This window comes from Falco peregrinus, chromosome 9 (genome assembly GCF_023634155.1).
Source record: "Falco peregrinus isolate bFalPer1 chromosome 9, bFalPer1.pri, whole genome shotgun sequence".
NCBI classification, from domain to species: Eukaryota; Metazoa; Chordata; class Aves; order Falconiformes; family Falconidae; genus Falco; species Falco peregrinus.
Window position 1 is genome coordinate 22,615,395 of NC_073729.1, and position 18,929 is coordinate 22,634,323.

At 55.6% G+C, this 18,929-nt stretch overlaps 2 protein-coding genes across 2 annotated transcripts; both read left to right on the top strand.

Annotated features, from left to right (window-relative positions):
• The first annotated feature begins 1,234 nt into the window (after window positions 1-1,234).
• On the top strand, window positions 1,235-10,537 carry LOC101924795 (bactericidal permeability increasing protein). The gene is made up of 15 exons (XM_005239983.3): window positions 1,235-1,391; window positions 2,325-2,439; window positions 2,888-3,016; window positions 3,739-3,894; window positions 4,370-4,433; window positions 6,392-6,455; window positions 6,922-7,013; window positions 7,169-7,345; window positions 7,573-7,632; window positions 7,758-7,925; window positions 8,341-8,408; window positions 8,661-8,703; window positions 9,051-9,114; window positions 9,647-9,723; window positions 10,311-10,537. The coding sequence occupies exons 1-15, from the start codon at window positions 1,277-1,279 to the stop codon at window positions 10,359-10,361; spliced, it is 1,443 nt and encodes a 480-aa protein (XP_005240040.2). The 5' UTR covers window positions 1,235-1,276; the 3' UTR covers window positions 10,362-10,537.
• Window positions 10,538-10,638: 101 nt separating this feature from the next.
• CDK5RAP1 (CDK5 regulatory subunit associated protein 1) lies at window positions 10,639-18,367 on the top strand. The gene is made up of 13 exons (XM_055813984.1): window positions 10,639-11,212; window positions 11,819-11,922; window positions 12,390-12,424; window positions 13,180-13,280; window positions 13,467-13,677; window positions 14,514-14,634; window positions 14,921-15,151; window positions 15,402-15,499; window positions 15,613-15,668; window positions 15,777-15,907; window positions 16,796-16,945; window positions 17,378-17,518; window positions 17,654-18,367. The coding sequence occupies exons 1-13, from the start codon at window positions 10,654-10,656 to the stop codon at window positions 17,732-17,734; spliced, it is 2,019 nt and encodes a 672-aa protein (XP_055669959.1). The 5' UTR covers window positions 10,639-10,653; the 3' UTR covers window positions 17,735-18,367.
• The last annotated feature ends 562 nt before the right edge of the window (window positions 18,368-18,929 follow it).

Genomic DNA, 18,929 nt, shown 5'->3' on the forward strand with positions numbered 1-18,929 from the left:
TCCTCCAGCACAGGCACCAGGCTCCAGGCTCTCTGCTCGCCCTGTCCCTCAGGGCCTCCTGGGGCTGCAGTGCTGCGGGGCATGGCCGTCCTGGTGGCTGTGCTTGAGCAATAACTGCATTTCACAAGCGCTTGGTTCAGGGATGTTGCCTCTGGCAACCAAGACTTCCCTGGATGCAGCGTGAGATCTGCCTGCATCAGCTCCAGTGGGTTTCCTGTGCCTGGTCCTGCCACTTCCCCAATGGGAAATGAAAGTAGCTTAAATAATTTCTTTTTCCCTTACCTCCATCCTGCAGCTTGCGGAGAGGGTCCAGCTGGCTCAGGTGTCCCTGTTGGGGGGCCGTGGGGTGCTCCCCCCTTGCCCCTGCCTGGCTGCACCCAGCTCCAGCCATCATGAGCCCAAGAACTGTGACACATCAGAGCCCCAGAAATTTTGCTTTTGGAGCTTGATCCCAGTGTGCTGGACATCTGCTCCCATACACGGCTGCTCTGTGATGGAGCCCGGTGCCAAGCAAGCTGGGCTGGAGGCACAGGGCACCCTGCTGATTTAGTTGCCCCCAGTGCCCCGCTGCAGCTGCCCAGCTCAGGCAGGTGCCCCGTCGCCAGCCATCCTGGGGCAGGTTTGGGGGGGACTCTGGGGTCTGCTTGCATGGGGTGAGAAACCATAACTTGCTTTCTTTAGCCCTTGTGCCCCAAGGCTGCTCTGGTTACAACCAGTGCCTTTGGCTGGTCTGTGTTGTGACAGCAGCAGCTAACACCCAGGAGCACAGAGCAACCCAGAGCCCTGTGGGACAGGGGTGGGGGGCATCGGGGCTGGTAGATGGCTCAGGGGCAGCCCGGGCTGTTCCCAGCCTTTGCTCAGCAAAGGCAGAGCAGGCAGAGCCCCATCGGACACAGCTGGCAGAGCCAAACCCGTGCCCACAGCAGGTGTGCTTCACCGAGCACCTGCTGCTGCTGCAGGCAGGGACCATTCCCACCCGATGGACAGCTGGACACTGCCTCCAGTTTTTGCTCCCCCTTCCTTGTCTGCGAGGAGAGGCCTGGTGTGCTGCTGGGTGCAGGTGTGCCGTGCCATGCCACAGGTGCGGGTGCCCCTGCTGCAGGGGAGTGGGGTGGTGGCCAAGCAGGAAGCCTTGGGGCTCCCGGGGACGCCCCGCGTGGGCTGCGGCAGTGGCTCTGCACGCCTCCCTGGCCCGCGGTTCCTGTTTTGTCAGGGATATAAAGGCAGTGTGGGCAGGGAGAACCCAGCAGCAGCGTGGCACTGCAGAGCAGCCAGGATGGGAGCACAGAGCCTGTTGGTGGCTTGCGGGGTCCTGGCTTTGTGCCTGGCACTCACCAGGGCCACCAACCCTGGCTTCGTGGTGAGGATCACTCAGGCAGGCTTGGACTATGGTGGGTTTGGCTTCTGATTTCTCTCCTTGCAGACGTGCTGGTGGCTGTGGCATGGAGCCAGCTGCCCACTCAGAGAGCGCAGGGTCCTGGGGCAGGATGAGGGGTAACCTTGGCCACAGGTACCGAATGCACCATCACCTGGGGCTTCCCACTGATGCACCTGTCTGCCCCCACCCCCACCCCCCCACACCTTCATGGAGCCCCTGCAGGTGGGCCAAGGTCTGTGGGGTCTCGGGGGGCTGTGCAGGGCTGGCAGGGCAGGAGGGTCCTGCTCTTATGGCACGTGTCCAGGCAGCTGAGCCGTAAGCCCTGGAGGGGTGAGCTGTGGAGGAGAGAGGAGGTGGGGAGCTGCAGGGGGGCAGTGACAGAGATGGATGGGCCCCGCGCTGGTTTCATTGAAGCAGGCAGAGCCCCGGCTCCAGCGGAGCGCTGTTATGGATTGAAATACACTGTGTGAGAAACAGCTCATTTACCCGACAGCTCTGCCAGCCGTGTGGGAGAGGAGGACGTGACTCCCCTTCCCAGATGGATGCAGGGATGCAGCACCCACTCACGCCGTGCTGTTCCCTGGGATATGTGCTCCATCCAGCTTTGCTCACCGCTGCTGGGCATGGAATGGGGTGGTGCTGGGGACCTCCTGCACACCTCATACAATGCCCAGCCCAGAGAGCGAGGACTGGGACCTCTCCCTGCTTTCCATGGCTGGCCACCACCTTCCCCTGCAGCTTGCAAGCATGCAGGCATCAGGCAGCATTGCCTGTGTGCTCACAGGGCTCTGTGCACCTAGATTAGCTTTAAAGATAGCCTTTGAGGTGGAAAGCAGCCAGGGTATCTCCTGCATGTTTCCTTTAATCCTCTGGCTGTGTGCCTGGTGCATGCTCCCAGCTCTTGTGGGAAGCACGTGGAAGTGATACTCTCCCTCTGCCCCTGCAGCCCATCAGCATGGGATCACGGTCCTGGAGAAGGAGCTGGCCCAGTTGAAGCTGCCGGACATCTCGGGTGACTTTCGCATCCGGCACGTGGGAAAGGTGTACTATGAGATCTCCAGGTGAGCCCTGCCAGTGTCCCAGCACAGCTCACTGCACCCCCAGCCCACACGAGGAGCACGAGTGGAGGAGGATGAGGATACCCCGGAGCAGCAAGGGCTGTCCTGTCCTGTCCACAGCTCCCTGAGATGTTGGCCTTGCCCTCGGTGCAGGCAGAGATGCTTCTGCCCACAGGCTGCAGGGACTGTGCTTCCGAAGGCACCGCTTTGCTCTGTGCATCCCTGCCAGGCATCACTTTGCCGCGGCAGGATGGGAGTTGGGGATGCTGCTGGTGTGGTGGCCCTGCTCCCTTCCTCCCCAGCAATGTGCTCAGGGGCGAGGCACCCCTGGAATGTGACTTTTCTCTTTTTATTTATTTATTTGTTTGTTTGTTTGTTTGTTTGTTTGTTTGTTTGTTTGTTTGTTTGTTTGTTTGTTTGTTTGTTCGTTTGTTTGTTTATTTATTTTTAGGCTGGACCTTCGCAGTTTCAACTTGCCATACTCACGCATTTCCCTGGTCCCCAACGTGGGTCTGCAGGTCTCCATCTCCAACGCCTTCGCTGAGCTGGATGGAAACTGGCGGATCAAGTTATACTTCATGTGTGTGCCCCGCTCCCCTCTCCCTGCTCAGGCGCTTTGCTCTGCATCTCCCTCTCTGGGTCTGAACTGTTTTTTTCTCCTCTCCCTCTCCCTCATGTTTTGGGCAGCTGATGCTTTGCTCTCTCCAGATGTGCTGATTTGTCTTTTGATGCATGCCTGGGAGCCCCGCACCCTGGGGGAGCCCAGCTAGGCCCCCTCCATGCCAGGAGCCCTCAGAGCTGGCCAGGCAGCGTTTATCCTGCTTGCCAGTGGTTGGGGAGACAACATGAAAGCCATACCCCTTCTTGTGGCACGTGGGGGCGAGGGACAGCCACTCCTACCTGCTTGCATGGGGGGCACCTTCCTGAGAACCCACAGGGACAGACCTGAGCCAGGACAGGGGGTGGGCAGGTGTCGCTGCCACTCGTACAGCCACTGACGTGGATAGAACAAGGTGGGAGGCAAGAAAAGGTGGATGATGGAGGAGCTGTGCGTGAACTCTCCCGTCCCTCTTCCATCTCCCCTACTTGTTCTTGATCCTCTCTATTTAAAGGTTACCTCTCCTAGTTTATGTTCCAGAGAAATTTGGTTTCCCTGAGTTTGAAAACTTTCCCAGTCTCCTCTGGATGCTCAGTACAGGGTGGAGTCTGAGCAAGAGAGATCCATCCTGAAGCTGATTTGGGATCCCTTCACCAGGACTCAGCACTGAGAAATGTCCCTTTCTCGCCCTCCTCTCCCTGCAGCCGGGACCATGGCTCATTTGACCTGAAGGTGGAGAATGTCTATATCAAGATCAGCCTGAAGCTGGGTAGCGACGCTGCTGGGAAACCCACCGTTGACACCTCTGACTGCAGTACCCGCATCTCCAAAGTCCGGGTACACTTCTCGGGCAAGTTTGAGTATGTAACTTCACTCTGAGGCCTAGAAATGCTGTGTGTTAGCCCACTTGCCACAGGAACGTGGCTTCCAGGCCCTGGTGCAAGGAGCAAGTTGTTGGTGGCAGATCTCCTGTCCCTTGGAGGCTGCCCGTTCTGCCCACAGGCTGCCTGCACTGGCACACCACTGGTCAGCTGGCTCTGGACCCTTGTGATGTACCTCTCATCCCGAAATGCAACTGAATGAACTTAAATCTGGCCTGAATTTATCCTGCTGTGGCTGCACATTTAAGGGAGATTTAAGGCAGTCACTAGACTTGCGTGCACATGGTTGCAAGCAGGTCTGCTTGCAAATGTAAATCCTGAGGCAAAGCCAAATTGGTATAGGAATGATGTTCCTCAGGGTCCCGCATCTCTAGTATCTCCCTTTCCTGGGCAAACACTTCTGCAGCAGCCTCTGAGCAAGAGAAAGAGGCCTCCTCTCCGATTTTCTCTGCAGATGGCTTTACAACCTCTTCCACAGCGCTATTGAGTCCAGATTCCGGAAGATCTTGGAGAGCAAGGTATGTGAGTGAAGGAGGGCAGAGCTCCGGGTTTTTCCAGTGGTCTTTAGCTGTCACTTGTAGCTGTTGTGCTGGAAGGATTGGAGCACATGTAGGGATTTAACTAGATCCAGATCTTACAGGTGTGTTGCCAATGTGGTGAAAACCAGAGGAATGGGCATCGCTAACTTGCAGTCTCCATAGCGTCGTGTGGCTCAGGCTGAATTTGAAACCTGCAGCCTTTGCCAAAGTCCAGTGTAATTGGTTCCTAATTAACAAAGACTTTTCTTTCCATGTGGCCAGTTAATTAGATCTTATTCCTTGGCCAAACTCACTCTAACAGAGGAAACCTGATCAGAGCTGTCCTTTAAATGGCTGCAATCCTGTGCACTTCGGGGAGCACTGGGGGAGAAATTCACATTTCTGGATTTCAGACACGTGCTGCCTTGTTCTAGCAGGGCACATCAGGGAGGCCCTGGTCCTGGCCACCCGGTACAAAAGCCTACATGCAGGAGACCTGCAACAAGACATGGAAACAAGCTGTTAGCAATAATTACTACAAGGCTAACTGGCACGAGTTACAACCTCCCTGGATGTGAACCTTGCTCAGGAAGGAGGCAGTTGGAGAACAGGCAAATCCCACTCCCGTGGCATATCCCATCCTGCCCGGGCGCTATTCCCGATGCCATGTAATGGCTTTCCTGGGAGCTGTGGCAGCAGATGGTCTGGCAGCAGGAGTGAAGCTGGGGCTCAAAGGCCTTTTCTGCTGGTTTGCCTCCTGGAAGGAGAGCAGCTCTGGGACTCTGAGGGGACTTCTGCTGCCCTCTGTGCCTCCTTCGAGCCCCCTTTGCCCCACACATGTTTCCTTAGTGACTTTCTCCATGTATGAAATGGTGCGAGGGGCGATGGGCAGGAGGGGGCAGGGGCTGGGGGTGCACTGCACCAGGGACCTGGGGCACAGCCTGGTCCCAACCCAGCGCTGGCATCCCGTGTCTGCCTCCTGCTCTCGCTGCACATGCTTGAGCAGTTCTCATCCCAGTCATGGGGAGATTCCAGCCATGGGGACTGGGGCTATGTTTGCACATCTGCAGCTTCACCCTCCCAGGCAGCGATGGGGTGTTTCCAGCACAGACAGAGGACTATCGGCTGGGCACAGGGAAGAGCAGCAGCCCTGTGTTGATAAGGCCATGCTCAAGGCTCTGTCCCTGCTCTTCCCTCCTGGTGCTGCACGCCTGCACTGCTGTCAGCGTGGTTGCTGTTCCTCCAGAGCTCTGCACCTTGCCATCAGCTGCTGCAGGCGGGATGCCCGGTCAGACAGGTGATGGCCTGATCCTGCCTGATGGTTTCCCTGCCATTATGGGGAAAGCACTGGAAGAGAGCTTGTGCAGATTATCTCAGTTGTCTGCAGGACTGCATCCTGCAGTAAATTTCCTGGGCTAGTGTTTAGCCTGCAATGAAATCCCCCACTAATGCTGAGGCTTCACCAGTAGATGACAGTGGCAGAGGGATTTGCTCTTCTGTCCTGGCAGCACAGAGCTGTAGGCATTCAGGATGGCTCTGCTTTGTGGGTCCAGTTAGTGCTCCTGCCCCTGTGGGTTCTCTTTTAATTGCTCTGCTTTGACTAAGTTTTGGCAGCTCAGCACAATTCGTTCCAGCATGGGTCATAGGAAAAGACGGAGGGCACACACAGATTCCTTCCAAGGGCCTCATGGAGCTGAACTGTGCATGGGGAGCTTGCTGCAAGCAGATGTTTGCAGGTATAAACCGCACTTGTATCTTGGCCACTTCATGAATGTGCTGCCTGATGAATAGAGACCAACATCGTGTGCTCTTTTATTTAAGCAGGCTTTTGCAAGGAATAAAAACGGCACCAGGCAGCAAAGCAGAGAGCGTGGCTGAGGCTTTGACCCAGGGGATGTGAACCAGCTGCCCCTGGCAGAGCTGCCCTGGCTCAGCTTCACTGCCTTTCTTTCCCGCAGGTCTGTGAGATGGTGGCCACGTCTGTGCGCAACAATCTCCACCCTTACGTCCAGACCCTGCCAGGTACCAGAAGGATTGCCCGGGATTTTAGGAGTAGTTCTTCCCAGCATTTCCCAGCCATGAGGACAGGGGGGTACTTTGTACCCGCTCCCCATTTCCTTGTATTTCTGCACTCAAGTTGGGAGCTGGGGAACACAGCATCAGCAGAGACTTGCCACTGTGCACCCTGTCCAGCCACAGAGACCACTCATCTGCATGGCCTCCATCAAGCTGCGCCCCAGTGCCGGCAGGGACACGGGCTGCCTTAGCCAGGGGATCCAGACTGTTCCTTGGGTCCAGGAGTTAGTCTGTACGGCTGAGACACAGTCAGGAGGGAAATGTGACAGAAGCAAGCACACATGAAGCTGGTTCTGAGCTGTTGCACCAGGAAGCCCGGGCACAGCACTGCCTGGCTGTTGGCAGAGGCAGTCACTCCCGGCTCTCCTGTGCCACCTCCCTCTCGCTCATCTGTCTGTCTCGTGTTTTACAGTCACAGCCAGAATAGATGCCATGGCTGGGATCGATTACTCCTTGGTGGCACCCCCAACTGCTACCGCGCAGTCCCTGGATGCGGACTTGAAGGTGAGAGGTTGCCCTGGGAAGGCTTGATTTGACTGATGCCATTGCCACAGGTGGGTGGGGAACCAGGTTTAGGTACCTCCTGCAACTGTTTGCCAGCCCGCGTCGGAGTCCCACCACCCTCTGCTCTCCTGCTTCACCTCTCTCCCTTCTCCCAGGGTGAATTCTTCTCCCTGGCCCACCGCTCTGCTGTCCCCTTCCCTCCGCTGCCGCTGGCCTTCCCCCCGGATCACGACCGCATGGTTTACTTTGGGGCCTCCAGCTACTTTTTCAACACAGCCAGCTTCACCTACCATGCCGCCGGGGCACTGGTCTTCGAAATCACGGACTCCACGGTGAGCAGCGCAGGTGGGACAGGGGCTGTCCCTGTGCCCCTGGGCAGCGGGTCCATTTGCAGAGGAGCCCTGGTGACAGTCTGTGGGCTCAGAGGACTCCCCCAGCGAGCTGCCCAGGGCCTGTGGGATGGGAAAAGCACTGTCAGCCCGGGCACTGCGCTGGGGCTGATCTCGCCGGGGGCTCAGCCATGCTGCGTTGCCCTGGCATGACTGTTCTCCTCCCACAGATCCCGAAGGGCGTTGACCTCCACTTGAACACCACCACCTTCTCAGCCTTTATTCCCCAGGTGAGTGGTCCAGCTCTGCCTCCCCAGGGCTCCTGCCATGCACAGCCTTTGCTCAGGGCAAGGTGGTCTCCCCCAGGAATGGGGGTCTGTGCCACTGCCCCTACACTCACCCTGCTCCTCTGCAGCTCGAGAAGATGTACCCAGACATGCCGATGAAGCTCAGGCTGTCCACCCCCTCTGCCCCATTCCTGAACATTGGACCAGAGGGGCTCTCGCTCAAGCCTGTTGTGGATATCCAGGCTTACGCCATCCTTCCCAACACCAGCCTGGTTCCTCTCTTCCTCCTCAGCCTGGTGAGTTTGTGCTCAGCCTGCAGCGATGTCTGCGCTCCTGGCTGGGCAGCTCTGGGTGCAGCCACAGCTCCAGCTGACATGGTGTGTCGGTGAGCTCTCCCCTGCATCTCACCTGGGCAAAGATGGGAGTATGAGCTGTGCACCATCCTCCTCCTGCATTCAGCAAAGCTGAGCCACTGCTGCCAAGCTCCTGGCAGGGGAGGTTGCTGCATGCTGCCTGAAACCAGCCCAGTCCTGGTGCGGTGGGGGTGTCCCCAACAGAAAAACACCTGAGCTGACAAATGCTGGGTTTAATGCTGCGTGCAAACATGGGCAGTGGTCCTGCTGCATTTCAGAGGATCAAAGCCATTCCCCTGGGCATCTGGTTTGGGGTGAGGTGGGGTGAGCACTCACCTCTCTTGCACTCTTTCCCCAGACAAGCAACGTGTCTGCTGTGGTCGACGTGAAATCTGGCCACATAGTTGGGAGCTTGAAGGTGGGCAGGTACGGTGAGGGCGCCGCGCAGGGCTTGGCTCGCCCGGTGCCCCAGGCGCAGCTGCTGCTGGGTGAGGGGGCTGGGTGGGCTCCTGGGGGCAGAGGTGAGGTGGGGGGGTCCCAGGGATGTGGATCTGGCATGGAGGGGATGAGCTGGGGCTGGAGGGAGCAGGATCTGTGTGGCCATCGATGGGTGGCACTGTGGTGGGAACTGCTCCTTCCATTGGGACGGCCTTGACAGCACCGCTTCTGTCTGTGCAGGATGAAGCTCTCTGTGAAGAATTCAGATGTTGGCACTTTCCAGGTGAGTGATCCTGGACCATGATCAGAGCATGAAGGAAAGAGCCTGCTGGGGGGGCAGGGAGAAGGCTCATTCCAACATGGGACCTGGGGGTGTACTCAGGTCCCCATAGACACCTCCTGCCTCAGCCTGCAAGACTAGGAGAGGATGCAGAGCCAGATGCCATTGCCTCTCAGCCCTACACTTCCTAGGCTGCCATTGTGACCAGACAAAGCCGCTGGTCTCTGGTGAAGCATGTGCCTATCCTAACTCCTTGTCTCTTTTGCTTCTTCTAATTGTCCTCCAGTGCCTAGTCACCTGCTCTCCTGCAGGCTAAAGCCCTTTTCCTTCCCCCTCTCTCCACTCCCCAGGTGCGAATGCTGCAGTCCATAATGAACATCTTCACTTCCAGTATCCTGCTCCCACGTCTTAATGGTGAGAAGCTGCTGGGGGGAATGGGGGTGCTGGAGCCATTGCTGGCCAGGTTGCTCGGTCCAAGCAGGCCCAGCTTGCTAATTAAATCCCTGTTCCCAAGCTTGATCGGTGGGTAAAGCCTGCAGGAGAAGGCAGTAAAAGCATCTGGTGGAGGCAGGCCGCAGGCAGCAGCGTGCGGGAGCCTTTTGGTGCTGTGACATGCATCCAGCAGTGAACACAATGGAAAAAATGAGCACGACGCATATCCTAATGCTTTCCAGTCTCTCCCCTGCTCAGGGCTTCTCGTGACTCCCCACCAATTTGGGCCAGAGCAGGGCTGGTGGCTGCCAGGGACCGGGGGAGGGGTGGCAAAGCACACGCAGCCCCCAGCCCTTCTGTGGAGCTGAGGAGGAATTCCCTCTACCTACCCCGGGAGCAGCAGGGGCAAAGAAAGTGCTGGAAGGAGGAGGTGGCCACCTGCTTTGCATGGCCCGTGCTCCCTCTTTTGCTCCCGTTCCCAACCCAATGTGGCCACATGTGTTGTCTTTTCCAGCCAGGCTAGAACAGGGTTTCCCTCTGCCACTGCCGGACAGAATAACGCTCTCCAATATCCTCGTGAGGTTTCACCAGGTGAGTGAGGGGGAGCACCTGGCCCTGGCCGGAGCCCGATCTGCCACCCCTGTGCCCCCCGCCTGCCAGCATGGCGTGCAGAGCCCCTTCCCCAGCCCGTGCTGGAGGGCAGCAGGCAGGAGGGTGCCTTCGTCCGGGATCTCCGCAGCACAGCTGCAAACCAGAGCCTCGCTTCGCCCGCCTGCGCGGTGCTGGGGCCTGGGCTCCGCTCCTCTAGGGCAGCACTGTGTCCTTCTCCAGTTCTCACACCTGGGGCTTGAATTGCCCACGACGCTTTTTTAAGCGCATGCAGCTCCGCAGCAGCACCAGCCCCAGCCCTCCCCGGGTGGCAGTGCCTGCCCGGTGCCACCGCTGCCCCACACAGTGTGGGAGGCCCTGGGAAGCCCTGGAGGGTGCCACCACACCGTGCCATGCTGCAGGGTTACTGCGAGGGGCGGCTGTGAGGTGCCCTCAGAGGTGCCCTCAGAGCCCTTCCGGGGCTGGCGTTAGGGCGGCGGACGGTGGAACCGCACGCGGCCAGTGACGGGGAGGCACGGCGGGTGCCGCCAGGGCCGGCTGCAGCCTCACGCCAGCTTTCCTTCTCCCAGAACTTCCTGCTGCTCGGAGCAGACGTCCACTACCAGCCCCGGGGACGGTGATAAGGCAAGAGAGGGGCCACGAGCATCAAAAATGCCCCTTCCTGCTCCTTCTGCCCCCGGCCCCACCGCTGGAGCCAAACACCCGGAGCTGAAGCCCTGCCGCTGCGGCCCTTACCGCCTGCCTCGTCCAAGCCCCATGGCCCCCACCGGGCCTGCTGAGAGATGGGGGTCCCTGGGCCCCCACCCTGGGCCCCCAACCCAACCCAACCCAACCCTACCCTACCCCCCTCCCCTCCCGCCTCCCCCGTGTGCCGGGGCAGCTGGCGGCAATAAAGGCGCTGGGGTCGCTGCCATGGCGGTGCTGTCTGTGTCGGGGTTGTCTGTGTCGAGGCTGCGCCTCCTTCCCTCGGCCCGGGGCCTGCGCCGGGGCTGCCGGGCCCCCCCGCCCCGCGAGGTGCAGGCGTCCGGGACCGCCCGTGTGTGCGGCTCGTTACGGAGGCGGCGTAGCAGCACCGAGCACCGGCTGCGTTATCGCCATGGCACCTCCCTGCGGCGGGGCCGGGCCCGGCCGCCCGCCCGCCGGCCCCGAGCTCCGCCCGCTACCGGAACGGCGGCAGCGCGGAACCTTGCTCTCAGGGCCGGGCCGGCGGCCGGGACCGCTTCGGCGGCGCACGGCGGAGCCGCCCCCTCCCCGTTGGAGCCGCCCCCGGCCCGGCCGCGCCGCCGAGGCCGCGCCATGCTGCCGTGGGGGCCAGCGCTGCGGGCGGCCGGGCTGCTCCGCTCGGCCGCCCCCCGCCGAGCGCCCTGCGGGCCGGACCTGCCGCGCTTCCTGCGAGGGGCCGCCGCGGCGGTGCCCGGGCCCGGGCCGCAGCCCGAGTCGCAGCCGGGCTCTTTCCCCGGGACCGGGAAAGGTCTGTGGGTGTGTGGTGCCTCCCCCCTCGGCGGGGCTGGGCCGGCCGGGGGCTGGGGGCCAGCCGTGCCCCGCTGCGAGGGCCGGGGCAGGGGGGTAGCGGGTGGGTCGGTGCTGTGGGGGCCCCGAGGGGGGTCTGAGGCTGGGGGAAGGGCAGCCCGGAGGCCACAGGCTCAGCGGCCTGTCCCCGCGCCGGAGCCGGGTGCCCGGGCACCCCTTGGCAGGGCCGGGGCCGGGGCTGTGCCAGGGCCTGGGGCTACGCCAGGGCCTGGGGCTGCGGTGCTGGGGGGTCACGGCGGTAACCGCCACGTCTCAGCAATAACACAGCCCCTGCTTCCCTGCGAGCCCCAGCCCAGACCTGGCGGTCGCAGTGACATGGGTCGCAGTGATGAGGGTTGCAGCGAGGCGCTCGGGCCTCCCAGGGTCCCTTTTTGGTGTGTCCTCTCTGTGCGGGCCGGAGTGAGGGTAGTCTCTGTGCTGCTGGCCCTGTGCTCTCCAGTGGTCGGACAGTTTTCCTTCCTGTGGGAAAGGTCATAGAAACGGGTTGTAGATGAGAGCCGAAGCAGGCTTCTGCGTCACACCGCCTGTCAAAACGCCTTTGTTGCAGTGTACCTGGAGACGTATGGCTGCCAGATGAATGTCAATGACACGGAGGTCGCCTGGGCCATCCTGCAGAAGAATGGCTACACGAGGACAAAGGAGCTGGATGAGGTGAGGCACCTTGGCAGCGCTCTGGTGCTGCCTGCGAGGGCATCACACTGCTGCCATGCCTGTGAGTCCCAGCTTTTGTCTCGAGCACAGTCCTGCAGGACACTGATTTTTGCAGTCTTAAGTTCTGTGGAGTAAGGGAAACTACTTAACAAGTGTGCTAGAAAGCTGTGGGTTGTCCTTTTTTTCTTTAAACTGCTGGGATCGCTCTCAGTGGGAGAGGGATTGGACACAGCAGGATGCTCCTGACTCATCTTTGAGTTTAGTTCTGCCATTTAGCAGGAGACTGTGCTTGTCCTGTATTATTTTCTTGCATCTTTGTTTGTTGAAATCCACTGCATACTTGGGCAAATCTTTTTCACTGAGTTAAGTGAGTTTTATAGTCTGCCTTTTCAGGTTATCTGTGCAGGGCATGAGGACTTACTGTTTGGCTTTTACAAATTCCTCCTTTTTTGTTGTTTTCAATTCAGGCAGATGTGATTCTCCTTGTCACCTGTTCTGTGAGGTAAGGAAACTTTTGTCATTGCTGGGCTTGAACAGTTTTTAAGGAATTGCCCTTCGAAAACCAAGGCAGTAAGTGTATGAGGAAAAGAGCATGCAGATGTGAAACTGCCTGTTTAGTGGAGAGTAGAGCTAATGGCTGCTACAATGTGTAACACAAATTGTGCTGTGAATTGCCTTTCTGTATAGCAGGAAGAAGTTCTTTGGTAGTGTAAGCTCTGTGTATAAGCCATGGGCAGTTAAAGATCACAGATTTATGCTTGAATGATTTTTGTTATGGTTTTTCGTGTTTTTGTTTTTGTTTTGTTTTTTTTAAATATTCTTTTGTCTTCTCTTGATGTGACTGTCCATCTAGGTCAGGGTCTGTACTTCAGAGATTTGGGAAATACGTTTAGGGGCAATTTGGGATATAAATATATAGGGAACTTCACTTGTTTTTTTCTGTGTGCAGAAGATTCTGAATGCTCATTATCACTTGCAAAGTACCTCACATTGGCTGGCTAAGGCAGACTTTTTCTCCACAAGAGCTTAGTCCCCGAGTTGTTTCCCCAGTGCAGATGCTCCCAAGTGAGCAAAAGGATAGTAGATAAGATAGAGTCAAGACATAACCTACACCCCGTGAATCACTTCCGTGTGCCATCAGGTGGACGATTCCGTGTCTTTAGTTGAATTCTTCTCTCAAAGGACTTGGGCCGCTTCAGGTTGGGGGACTGTGAAAGCACAGCAGTCAGAATAATCTCTGTTCTCCTGGCTTCCCAGGGAGAAGGCAGAGCAGGCTATCTGGAATCGCCTGCAGCATCTCAAGGCGCTGAAAGCCCAACGGCAGCGGGCTCGCTTACCTCTCCGCATCGGGATTCTAGGTACCTGGTGGGATGCGCAGCAGGGGTTAGCACACACTGTTGTGCCACGTGTCATCCTGTTGTGTTTCCTCTTGCCCTCTGACAGCACCAAGCCTTTTCTGCAGGATAAAAGCAGCTAGTGAAGGGGTGCAGAGGTGTAATGAGGGTGGGCACTTCTTTACAAGGACCCTTCTCCTTTGGCGGCAGGATGCATGGCTGAGAGGCTTAAGGAGGAGATTCTGCACAGGGAGAAGCTAGTCGATATTGTGGCAGGCCCTGATGCGTATCGTGACCTTCCCCGGCTGCTGGCTGTGGCAGAGTCTGGCCAGCAAGCTGCTAATGTTCTGCTATCGCTAGATGAGACTTATGCAGATATTCTGCCTGTCCAGACTAGCGCAGGTGGCACGACAGCATTTGTGTAAGTACCATTTTTTTCTGTGCATGTTTCTGTGGTTCTGGTTTGGAAATACTGCTGTGCAGAGCAGACATGCCAGTGACAGTAGCTACCCAAGAGATGCAATGCCTGGTTGCACTTGTTTCTGGCAGCCCAGAGGCATGAGCCTACCAGACTGTGTGTTTACTGCTGCTTTGCTGCCTGACTGAGCCCTGGAGAGACTGCCCCATGCTCTGGCTGTCTGCGGGCTTCTCTTACGCTCCTTTGAGAATCTTGATTGTCTGAGCCTGATGCTGCACCAAGTGATTTCTGTCCCACTGACATCTGTGCCTTTCTAAAGTCTGCCTCTCTCATCCTCTGCCTTCTGCTGTGTCCTGCCCCAGGTTACCATATTTAATTCTTTTAATGCTCCCATGCGTTGTAACTTCTGTTGGTTTTGTTTCCATTTGTTTAGCTTTGATAATAAGATTCCCAAACATGAAATCGGAAGTCTGCTCAGTGTGGCTGTAGGGTACAGAAGGACAGTATCACCTTCTGTGGGAACAGGATGCAGAAGGATCTTTCATCACTGCCAGACTGCAGTGCAAGTCCATGCTTCATTAGTTGCTTTCCAAGTTTCTTGGAAACGTGCATGAAGAATTAGGAGGAGTTAGCTAGGGGCAAGCAGAAGCCAGCTCTGGCTGGCATGGTGCATACAGGGAGGCTGCAGAGCTGCATTCAGAGCTGATGCTGTGTGTGCCGCAGGCCGAGGGGGTTGGCTGAAGGCAGCAGTGCTGGGCCAGGTCAAATCAGGACAGGGTGCAACATGGATGATTCTTCAGGAGCGATTGCAGCATGACCTGCGCTTTACCTGTTGGCAGATCTATCATGCGGGGCTGTGACAACATGTGCAGCTATTGCATTGTGCCCTTCACCCGTGGCCGTGAAAGGAGCCGCCCCATCGCGTCCATCCTGCAGGAAGTGAGGATGCTCTCAGATCAGGTGAGGCAGAGCCTCCTTCCCACCAGTCCCAAACCATGAGAGGCCCGATTGTTCTCAGTGACAGTGTTTTCAGTCATACCTTTAACTAATGACACCACCTTTGTCTGTGGAGATGAGGTTACCACAGTGGCTTTTTGATTCCCCTTGTAATACTCTGAGACAGACAGGGAAGGGAGAGCTTCCCTTGGAGACTCCTTGAAGTAAGAGTAAAACTGTGGCTGCCCTTGCAGCTTAGCCATCCTGATTGGGTTATATTTTTTTTTTTCCTCTCTGTTTATTTTTGTAGGGAGTGAAAGAAGTGACCCTTTTGGGTCAGAACGTCAACAGCTTTCGAGACATGTCTGTGGTGCAGTTTCAGTCAGCTGCTGCCCCAGTCCTCAGTCGTGGCTTTAGCACAATCTACAAAGCTAAACCAGGAGGCTTGCGCTTTGCACATCTTCTAGACCAGGTTTCTAGAATTGATCCAGAAATGAGGATCCGTTTCACCTCTCCACACCCCAAGGATTTTCCTGATGAGGCAAGTGTAAAATCAACACCTGGACCTCTCCTTGCAGGCAGCTCTGAACTGCTAGGTGTGAGCTGTGCTTCCTTCCCAAAGGGAACATGGAATCCCAGAATAGGGACAGTAGCTCCTGGGAGGGGGAGTGTTTGTCCTAAATCTGGCAGGTTTGTAATTAGCTGGCTTTTACCTGAGGAAGACTCTTCCATTTGGCATCCTGGTAGGGTTGAGCTGTCTGTGATGTTGCTCTCCTAATTGCTCATCACAGGTCCTGCAACTTATCCAGGAGCGACCCAACATCTGCAAACAGCTTCACCTCCCAGCTCAGAGTGGAAGCACAAGAGTCCTGGAGGCCATGCGACGAGGGTGAGCAACCGCCACGGGGTGTCCTGTGCCCTGCCCTCTGATTTAGGATGCTGGTTTCTCCTCACTGGTGCTATGGTTTTCTGATTAGCAAATCCATATGTTTTTCATTGCAGATACACAAGAGAAGCATATTTAGAGCTTGTACACCACGTGCGGGACTCCATTCCAGGTAGGTGTTCTTGGTGTCAGCTCAGCACAGCTGTAACTCACTGTCCTTTATTGAGTGAAGTGTTCCTCTCTTCCTTGGAGGAAGTGTAAAGCTGCGTCACTGTTACAGGAGTGAGCTTAAGCAGCGATTTCATTGCTGGCTTCTGTGGAGAGACAGAAGAAGATCACCAGCAGACTGTGTCCTTGCTGCAGGAAGTCCGCTACAACATAGGCTTCCTGTTTGCCTACAGCATGAGACAGGTGAGTGCAGGACCTGATGGAGAAGACTGTTTTCTCTGGGCATCCCGTCTAGCTCCTGAGTGGTGTTTCTCACAATAAGATATTTTTTTTAAAAAAAAGCTCTTGAAAATAATACCTAAAGACTTGGCATATGGGTAGATTTCTTTGCTTGTATGCAGCACTTCTAGGGTATGTGGTTCTGCAGGGGCCATCTTTGTGCCTGAAAGGCTTCCAGCTCCCTTGTGTGTCGGGGTTGGTTACGGATCGGGTGACCTGTTGCAGATGCTCCAGAGTGATTGCAGTGAAGCAGCCATGTCTGCAGAGGCCTGGCTGCAGGCGTATTTGTACTTGATGAGAAATTGTGCAGATGTAGCTGGGCTGGAGCCCAGCTGTAGAGACTCTATCAACGGAGTCTGGAGAGAAGTGGTGAATTTTCAGAAGGCGTTTCCATGAGAAGAGTGGATAGTTGACAAGTCTCCATTAGAATGGTCTCCAAAATGTACGATGCTGATGGGGGAAAGGACAGGAGGTTGGGAAACATAAGGGAGGAAAGGAATATGGATCACTTTTCAGCACATGGGACTGGAAGTAGTAGAATCCATTGCTTGTCCTTACGGACAGACAGGCAACAGACCCATCTCATGCAGGAGCTGCAGAACTGCTTCACAAAGCCACCAATACAGTGCCCTACATCAGACCTTCTGCCAAACAGGTGATGCCGAAAGAATGTGAGGAACTCAAAGACATTTCTGGTCCTTACCACCTCAGAATGTTCCTTGAGATTGTAAATATAAACTGTAATGTGTGCAAGGCTGTTGCTTGAGAGCACCCAAGCTGGCTGGGGTCAGACAAGGTTCTGATCTCAGGCTCTGGTTATTGAGAGGCCACATTTGCTTTGTCTGTTTACAGAAAACCCGGGCATATCACCGGCTGCAAGATGATGTGCCAGCAGCCATAAAAAAGAGGCGTCTGGAGGAGCTCATTGCTGTCTTTCGAGAGGAGGCTGCAAGGGCAAACAAGGCGATGGTGGGCCAGTCTCAGCTGGTGCTGGTGGAGGGGGTGAGTGTGCCTGGAACAGAGTTGTCCTCCTCCCCTCTTGCTGGCCAAAAGGCTCTTAGGTCATACACAGCAATCATCGCTTCTACCTTCCTCTCTTACTTTCTCTTCTCACAATCCTAGGACTCCAAGACACTGTCTTCACACTTAAGCAGCCAGCCTGATTTTTCCAGAGCACTGAGCTGAGCACAGGGGGGTGGAATAGGTTAGAGATGCGTCTCTGGCCAAGCACTGAGTTAGTGCAGACTGAAACATTGGCATTGGTGTGAATGTCACCACAGCAGCACTGGCCATAGCCCTTTGTTACATGGCATGCTTAACAGTGTGGAATCTGGATTTTAAAACAATAGTGCTCAATTAATTCCCAAGTCAATAAAGCCCAGCAGGGGATCAGAGCTATTGCCATGCAGGTAATTTTCCCTGTCCTCCTTTCAGCCCAGCAAGCGCTCTGCCTCCGAGTTGTGTGGGAGAAATGACGGCAATATCAAGGTGATCTTCCCTGATGCTGAGATAGAGGATGCTGCGGGCTGCAAGGCTCTGGTCAGAGCCCAACCAGGCGACTATGTCCTGGTGAAGGTGACCTGTCTGCAATGCTTGTTTCCTTGGGCTCTTTTTCTTGCATAGTGCTCTTCTCTAGAGAGCACTAGATAAATTAGAATGGATCCTCCTCAGACTTTCTGTTCCTGAGGACTGTTGTACTGTTTCTTTCAGGTAACCTCTGCCAGCTCTCAGACCTTGAAGGGAGTTCTGCTCTGTCGTACTACCCTTTCCCGCTCTGCGGCTTGTCGTTGAGGTGTCCCTGCTGCCAGTGGACAGAAGCAGCACATTTTCTCCAGGAAGAAACAAGGACAATTGGTCAGGTGGAGACAGGGTAGAAACAGGGAGATGTATGTATATTAGAATATATATATGCAATAATAGTAATAATGATCTATACTGTGTTGGCAGCAACCTATCCCTCATAGATCCGTGCAAGTTTGTAGGCAAAAGGGATGGAAGCTGTGTAGGGACTTGCCAAACCCAGGGACTGTGTGATCTTATATTTTCACTTGCTCTCAGGCTTGGCCCACCCTTGCAGTGCTGCAGGTCTGTCCTCTGGCTGTGATCATGTCCTGTACTGCAGGCCAGCTGGAGAAATGTGTGTCTGCAGAGCAGGTCATTCATACTAGCTCAGCTGAGTTTAGGAGCTGCAAAAACTGGTCGTGCCTACAAAATACAGCTCCAGTAACTGCTGGAGAATGGCAGAAGTACTGCCAAAGGGGACGAAGAACTGAAAGAACAGGAGAAGATTGTGATGAATTCTTTCCAAATATCGGTAACTTCCCTATTTGCAAAATGCTTGGAAAGGGGAACTAAGAACCTGCGCCATGCCTGTATGATGGAATTTGGCACTGAACTGTGGAATATAAAATGATGTTTAATGTGCATGAGTGATGCTTAATTTGTTGTACCCAAGGCTCAGGGAATGCAGCCTCACCCTTGTACTGAGGATATTTGGATCTAGGTTAGAGAGGATTTCCCTGTCCACGCCTAAGGGGATGCATAGTAAGGACTGGCTGCCAGCCAAGGGTGATCTCTAGCCTGTTAAAACTTTAGGTGCAATTTTGTAATCCATATGTCTGTGGGTGTCCTTCCCTTTGCTCACCAGAGAGAAATGGTTGTGCTGATTTAAGCGGCCAAAAAGTTATTTAAGCGCAGCTTACAGTTCCTTGTTTTTATCAGCCTGCAGCTAATCCTGGCTTCATTGTGTCACATTCCAGCCTGGTCTGCTAAATACAAACAGGTATCTGTAACCTGCACTTGTAAGGAAACTCTCTCTTAGGAGATGTGAGAAATATTCACTGGTTTTAATACAGTTAATAACGTTGTTAAAAGAAGTCATTGTAAAAGTATCTATCCAGTGACAAATTTTGAAGGAATAGCTGATCAATTTGTCATAGAGCAGTCACCACATGAATTTGCAGAATTTTTAAATAAACATGAAAGG

Bases quoted from the DNA above. Each gene is read 5' to 3' on its own strand.
- CDK5RAP1 (XM_055813984.1), top strand. From the start codon at position 10,654: ATGGCGGTGCTGTCTGTGTCGGGGTTGTCTGTGTCGAGGCTGCGCCTC. The intron at 12,425-13,179 runs GTAAGGAAACTT...CTGGCTTCCCAG, and splicing joins CTTGTCACCTGTTCTGTGAG to GGAGAAGGCAGAGCAGGCTA. The intron at 15,152-15,401 runs GCAAGTGTAAAA...TGCTCATCACAG, and splicing joins CCAAGGATTTTCCTGATGAG to GTCCTGCAACTTATCCAGGA.
- LOC101924795 (XM_005239983.3), top strand. From the start codon at position 1,277: ATGGGAGCACAGAGCCTGTTGGTGGCTTGCGGGGTCCTGGCTTTGTGC. The intron at 7,633-7,757 runs GTGAGTGGTCCA...GCTCCTCTGCAG, and splicing joins TCTCAGCCTTTATTCCCCAG to CTCGAGAAGATGTACCCAGA. The intron at 8,409-8,660 runs GTACGGTGAGGG...CTGTCTGTGCAG, and splicing joins GGGAGCTTGAAGGTGGGCAG to GATGAAGCTCTCTGTGAAGA.